Below are 7623 nucleotides of genomic sequence, written 5' to 3' on the forward strand. Positions count from 1 at the left end.
TATATATTCACACTTTAGTTTGGGGACCAGTTCTCACTATTAACTAACCATAAGCTCAATAAACTTCTAATTTGCTGCTTATTAATAGTTAGTAAGGTAGTTGTTAAATGTAGGGTAGGCAATTTCAGAGAGGCTAGCAATAGCAAGCTTAAGAACCCACCCTCCCTGCAAATCACTCTCCAAAGCCACACCTCCTCCAAAACACATGAAAGTGAATAGGCTAACCAGCGACACAATGAGAGACGGCGTTGGTGGAGGGTTTAATGCAATTCTGTCAGATTACCTCAAGCTTTGACATTAACTGCTCTGATGCTTTCAGTGCCTTAATGCCATTTAGCTTGGAGTAAATGAGGAAACCACAGGTGAAACATGACCAGAAGCAGTTCACTGATGAGGTGCCCATGTCAGGACCTGTCTTTTTTTTATTCTTCATGTTCTTTCTTTGTTTCTTTTAATGGATTCTCTCTTTTCTCTTGGCTGCTGCAGGTTCTATACCAATCGCTTTATCTAAGACTCAGTCAGTAGCTCCAGCCAGCATCTTTTATTGAAGCCATGTCTGACTTTGAATAATTTAACTCACTGCATCTGTAGATGTGTGCTAAATCTTTCATAGACCCCTGTGCAATTCTACAACTTTGGAGAATACCGTACACTCGCCGTAAATGTATTCTGTCCACGTTTGTTTTCAGATACTGCTCAAAACAAACTTCTCAAGTCGGTGTGTATCATTTTATATTCAGAATTTCAGCTCTAATTACTTCAACCCTCTCCTTCTCCTACAGAATCTTCCAGAAGGAACATCCAATGTCGGCTCCCTCAAACTAACATATATATCCAAGGTTTGTAATTGATCTGTTATTTCTGACTAATGATCAGAATCAGAATCAGAATCAGAAGAGCTTTATTACCAAGTATGTTTACACACACAAGGAATTTGACTTGACGACAGGAGCTTCCAGTGTAGAAGAAAGTACAAACATAGTGCAGACATACATGATAGTGCAGACATACATAGGAATAACACTATGACTAGTTATTACCAACTTTATATTCACAGACATGAATGATACATTTTAAATTGTGCAGCTTGTTAAGAAAAGTGACTCTACGCATTCAGATTCACCATTTTCTTGTAATGGCTGGCCATGTGATCCAAACTCTTATATGTAATAAAACAGCTTTTTTTTATATATATATATATATATACTGACAAGCTACCCAAAATCGCGTTCAAAATCGCAGGCGATTCATTGCTGATTTTGAACGTGATTTTGTGTAGCTTGTCAGTGAACTACGGCTCTGTGTAGTAAATGCCGCTCCATCTACTACTTTACTACTAATCACCAGAAGCGGCTTTACTGACGAGATGCACATGAAAATCGCATTCGATTTTTTGCACAGCCCTAGTGTATGCATATGGGTACAATATTATTCATCTGGTTGTATTTTGTCATTAAAGGTTAGCGACGCCACCAAATTGCGTCCAAAGGCGGAGTTCTGCTTCGGTAAGCAAGTGATGTTTCTCTCTCCATGTCACTCAGAGGATGCAGTACACGGAAGGTAGGGCATGTTAGACCATGACCCCTGACCCCTGACCCCGGCTATTGTTTCTGAGATCCGAGCCAGAGACAATCGCACACTGGGGGTTCTGGGACTTTACCCGGTGGAGTTAGACGAGAGGCCACTGTCAGGAGTGTAAATGAGCAACATAATACAGATACTAAAATTAGTGACATGTTGCGTCTCCTAATCTAAAGTGTTTAATAAAAAGTATTAGTCTGACCCTCCTGGTGTAATTCAAGCGCAGTGAACACTGTTCTTTAACTTGTGATGGGAAAGTCCATACTTTTACTAGTATTATGGAATACTACTGTCATAAAATTGAATCTTGATCACAGCTGATTAATAAGCTTTTTTGGAAACATGGACAGTAAGTTTCACGTGTGTTAAGTTGACCACATGAACACAGTTACTATAATAACTGCCTCTCTAGCCAGCCACACTAATGGGATGTGAGAGTTTTCACTTTTAGACTTGCACAGAAAACGATTTAACTGGATTTTAGATTTTGTTTTTGTGACTTGTAAAGACAACATTTCATAACATTTTAGCTTCTAAATTGTTACGGTTAATTAACAGTGACATTTAGAAATGAGAAGTACAATCTTTCATCTTGCAGTATGTCAGTCCCACTTATCAGGAAAGTGAGCGTGCACACACACACACATACACACACACACACACACACAGTTTGACTGAATCATACCTCATTAATAGCGGTTCACTTCTACAGATTAGGCCAATTGCATTCATATCTGCAATGAACCGTATAAGAGTTCACATGACCACCTTTTCAAGTGGACTCTGGTATGGTTTGCTGGTGCACGAAAGTGTTATTTTAGCATCACTGAGATACTATTATAGATTTTACTAATATTTCGCTATTTTTAATTTTATGTTTTCATTTTCATTTTAGTTAAAGTTTTATTTGTTTGTTTTTAATGTCTATATAATTGTTATTTCAGTTTTAGCTTTAGGTATTTTAGTACATCAAGTTGAAAATGATAAATAATGTTTTGGCAAATAGCTTAAATAAAATTTGTTGTTGTTGTTGTTGTTTAGATTTTCGGTTTGCTGGTGCACGAAAGTGTTATTTTAGCATCACTGAGATACTATTATAGATTTTACTAATATTTCGCTATTTTTAATTTTATGTTTTCATTTTCATTTTAGTTAAAGTTTTATTTGTTTGTTTTTAATGTCTATATAATTATAATTGTTATTTCAGTTTTAGGTATTTTAGTACATCAAGTTGAAAATGATAAATAATGTTTTGGCAAATAGCTTAAATAAAATTTGTTGTTGTTGTTGTTTAGATTTTCTTTTCCTCCAGTTAATGTTTATTTTATTTCAAGTAATGAAATTGTGTTTTTATGGTTTTAGTTTTAGTTTTATTTAACTATAATAACCCTGGTGCGAGAGTTTGTAAAACCGTATTCACTTCATCCAACCGAACTTTCACGTCAAAGAAACCTGGATGCGCACCAGAAGTGGTAGTGTGAAAGCACCCTTCTTCAGGCCTAGAAGTAGAGGTCTTCTCGGGTCCTAAAATCTGTACCCGACCCAAATCGACCCGAATCACTTCTTACCTGAACCCGACGTGCATAAATAAAAATTTTTAAAAGAAAAACCCAACCCGAGACAGACCCGATGAAATTAGACCCGAGTCCGACCCGACCCGACAGCATTTAATTTCGGACCCGACTGGACCCGAACGTAAACGGCATTGGCGTGTGTACAGCCTGCAGCCCCGCAGTCAGTCAGGAAAAATCCCGGTGTCCTGCTGACTGATTTGGCCGCATCTCCATTACTTTGATTTATTTAACATTTATTCAATTTATTACTAGGCTACTTTATATTAGTGCCTAACTGATGGATACAAGTTATTGAGCTCAGCTTTCAATTGTGACCAGTGGATTTGAAAAATAAGTTTGATAAAAAACAAATCGATAGTCTAATAATTCATGGATTCGCTAGTGTTCGCAGTCTGCAACCTGATCTCCGGCGAAAGGCTTCTGCACACAAAAAAGAAAAGCCCTATATGAACAGGCAGCATAATGAAGCAAGTGGATTTTCCTGATGGATCTCATATCTATAAGATGATTTCTGTGTGCGAGTTTACAAACGTATGCTCCTTTTCTATGTGCGTTCCTCACTTAACATGAAAGTGAAAGTAGCCTATGCATTCGTGATAGTTTAAAATAATTTGGGTCTAATCGGGTCCATTTGGAAAAAGCATGTTTATTTTAAATTACCCGAGACCCAAGGCTGCTAATACCGAACCCGACTCGTGTCCGAGGTACTCGTCGAAGTTTTGGACCCGAACTCACTCGGGTCTTGGGTCGAACCCGCTCGGGTTTTCAGATCCAATTGGACCCATGAAGAACATACCTAGACGCACACACTTAGACAGGAAGAGATGTTATCCATTTTGTCAAATCCATAATGCCACTAAAATGTGATTATATCATCATCTCCAAATTCTTTAAATATAAATCTTTGTGTCTTTCCACAGTCATCAACGCTGGAATGAGGAAGTTTTACTTGCAGGCGAATGATAAGCAAGATTTAGTGGAGTGGGTCAGTGCACTCAACAACGCCACCAAAATCACAGTAAGTCCCTGACCCTGGATCAGATTCCTCTTAAAGGGTTAGTTCACCCAAAAATGAAAATTCTGTCATTCATTACTCACCCTTGTGTTGTTCGAAACCCGTAAGACCTTCGTTCATCTTCGGAACACAATTTAAGATATTTTTGATGAAATATGAGGGCTCTCTGACCCTCCCATAGACAGCAAGGTAACTACCACATTCAAGAAAATGTGAACTGAAAAGTAGAAAAAGTATTCTCGTAGCTTCGTAACTTTACAGTTTAACCTCTATTGTATTTTGTCACGTCGCGCCGCTCGCGTCCGGTGTAGATGGTGTAAGTCTGATTGGGGATTAAACTGATGATCCTGTAACCACAATCAAAATGTTACTGTTATTAATGGCTTTGCTTGTCATTCTTCGCCTGAAATATGGTGAATAAAACGAAAGAGGCCGTGGGTGAAGCACACTTTAAGTGAAATATGCGCATCGTCATGGCTACGGTTCGTGGCCACGTCAGATTATGTCAAGAGTTTGCTGTAGTTTGTTGGAAAATCATTTCACACTGCTCAGACATTCCACGACCCAACAAACACCGATTAAGCATGTTCAGTCGGGTGAAAACAAACTCCAACCAACACCAACAAACGCCAACAGGGGTAACACACTGATCCAACAAACTCCAACAGACTAGTTTGTTGGTGTTTGTTGGCGTTTGTCTGTGCAGTGTGAATTGACCTTTACTAACCGGAGAAGAGTTCAAATGGTTCTCCAAACTGCAGATTTGGATAACTGGATCCTGTAGGTGTACAGACACAATTAGCCTACATTAAATACAATTTTCTCTATTAAAATTGAATAAGAAAAGAATCCATCCATCCATTCTCCAAACCACTTATCCTGTGTAGGGTCCTGGGTATGCTGAAGCCTATAAGATAAGATAATTGACTGAGATAAGTGAACAATAAAAATCAAACAAGAGAAATGTTATGATATATTATTTTTCAAATTAGTTTATTGGTTTTTAATTCATGAATCACTTGTGTTGGCCAATCATTTTTTCATATTTATTTTTTTTTATTTTTTTGCAATTTGTTAAAAGTTAAAATACATAAATACACATATTTTTTAATATGTAGGCATTAATGGGACATAGTATTGCAACATTTTCAAGTATGCCTCACACAGACATGCACTCCACTCAGCTTCACGTAGGTCATGTTTTTCCCTCCAAAGAGCTTTCCGAGCACCTCGTGTCTGATCTTGTCTCACGACTGCTGGAGTACAATAATTATCCCTTGAGAAAATGACACCCTCTCACTACATTTCTCTAAAATGCTATTGCATGGCAGCTTCACCATTATTTTCTTGTAGGATGAAACCGTCTCATTTTACTGGGATGATTGTTTAGTTAGCGACTTGGCATGTAGAAAACATCTAGTCTTATAAAATTAACTAAAAGTAGTGTGATGCTGTGTTTGTTGTGATTTGGATTAAGCTACTAATGGCGTTTTTAGTTTATTTTTCTGGAAAAGATATTTAAAATTCAATCCTTCCACCTCTAGTCACCCATGTAGGTTGGTTGTCTTCTTTGTATTACCTAACATTTGGGAAAGGATACTTCTTTTAACATTTTTCACTTTTTTTTTTTTTAATGCATAATATTGATCAGAAGTATTTAAAGAATCTTATAAATGCATGCTTAAAAATACTGAATTAAATCGTTCATGAATTTGATTTGTCTGTCAAATCAATTCGAATTGTTCTCAATATAACAACATTGTTTGAATGTTAATTTCTAATAACTTTGTTTGAATGTTAATGGCAGTATTATCATGCAGTGCAGGATGTGTTTGCCGCTGGATGCTAACATGCAAATATAATTACAACTGTTTTGGGTCAGAGGCAGCATGTGTAGTGATGGTGTATTGATCAGGGACGTGTTTTTAGCCTGAAGGCACTAAACGATGAACTGCCATCCACACAGAAGCTGCTGTAGTGTCAGTCAGGCTTTACTAGCAGGCGGCTGATCACTGTATCGGCTGGACCAGAAGGACAAATTGTTCATTTACACTGAGGGGAAATGTCTAGTTTTGTCTAGTCTAAATTTCAGAGTTTTTTATTGCAACAACATGAAAAGCATTACAAACGTTGCTACTTATTATTATTATTCTTCAACATTAGAAAAACTAATTGGCGTCAGTAAGATTTTTAAAAAGTCTCTAATTCTCACCAGGGCTGAATTTATTTGATCAAAATTACAGTAAAAACAGTAATATTGTGAAAAATCATTGAAATTTAAAGCAACTGTTTTCAGTTTTAATATATTTAAAATGTATTCCAGTGATAGCAGAGCTGAATTTTCAGCAGCCCTTACTGCAGTGTCAAATGATCCTTCAGAAATCATTCTAATATGCTGAATTGGTGCTCAAGAAACAGTTGTGCTGCTTGATATTTTTGAGGAAAACTTGATACATTTTTTTTTCAGGATTCTTTGATGAATAGAAAGTTAAATAGAACATCATTTATTTGAAATAGAAATCTTGTAACATTATAAATGTCTTTTATTGTCACTTTTGATTAATGTAATGTATCCTTTCTGAATGAAAATATTAATTTCTTTAAAAAATAATATGTAATATTATTATATAAATATACTGTATATTGCTGGCTCCAAACTGTAGTTTCTTCTTGTAAGTTCTTCAAACCTTCTGCTGTTTCTGGTTGTGTGTAGCACCTACAGCTCTGTAGTAGATCTATCTGAAGTATAAACTATATGAACCCCAAATGGAATGGTTTGATCTGGACCTTTTTTAATTATAGAACTTGTAAATACTCATATAAAGAAAGCAGATGTCGCATACAGATTTGTTATGCTTGTTTGTCTTTTCTCGTTTCTTCTTCAGGTGCCGAAGTCAGGAGAGCAGGTGGCTCATAATACAACAGAAGCTTGTGTGGACACATCGGGTGCCATGAAACAAGTGTCCTACAAGACCGAAATCATTGCAGGAGTGCCCATCATCACCACCACACAGGTCACTTAACCTCACGACACATTAACATATATTAAAGGTGGCTCCGCTGCAAAAACAAAATCGTGTAAGATACACTGAGCAGTACCATGATATCAGATGGTTTATACTTTGATATATATGTTGTGGTACTAAATGATTACCACTTTCATTTACCATGTCAACCCTCTACATTGCGAGTAAATCACTCGCATATGCGACTAAATCTTCACTCTGGCGACTAAATGATGTCTAATATTAGCCAATTGCTAATAAATTCTCAGATTTTACTCGCCAGTGTGTGAGTTGGAGGCTAAGTATAAGTTTAGCTCAGATATATTTTCACTCGCCGAACACTCTCTGACTGAGCGCATCAGAGTTTCACTCTCCACTAAGCGATCTGTGCTGTTTTTCAGTTAATCTAAATGGATGCGCAGCGCACCTGTATTTAACGTACCGTAAA

At 36.9% G+C, this 7623-nt stretch overlaps 1 protein-coding gene across 1 annotated transcript in view; it reads left to right on the forward strand.

Annotated features, from left to right (window-relative positions):
• Positions 1-7623, forward strand: part of LOC107745570 (pleckstrin homology domain-containing family A member 1-like) — a 38932-nt gene that overhangs the window by 15941 nt on the left and 15368 nt on the right. Inside the window, exons 4-6 of the mRNA XM_016559464.1 lie at positions 1460-1505; positions 4076-4173; positions 7056-7184. Of these exons, the coding sequence (XP_016414950.1) occupies positions 1460-1505; positions 4076-4173; positions 7056-7184 (273 nt within the window). The remainder of the gene's footprint in view (positions 1-1459; positions 1506-4075; positions 4174-7055; positions 7185-7623) is intronic.

Source organism: Sinocyclocheilus rhinocerous, unplaced genomic scaffold (assembly GCF_001515625.1).
Source record: "Sinocyclocheilus rhinocerous isolate Xijiao unplaced genomic scaffold, SAMN03320098_v1.1 scaffold672, whole genome shotgun sequence".
NCBI classification, from domain to species: domain Eukaryota; kingdom Metazoa; phylum Chordata; class Actinopteri; order Cypriniformes; family Cyprinidae; genus Sinocyclocheilus; species Sinocyclocheilus rhinocerous.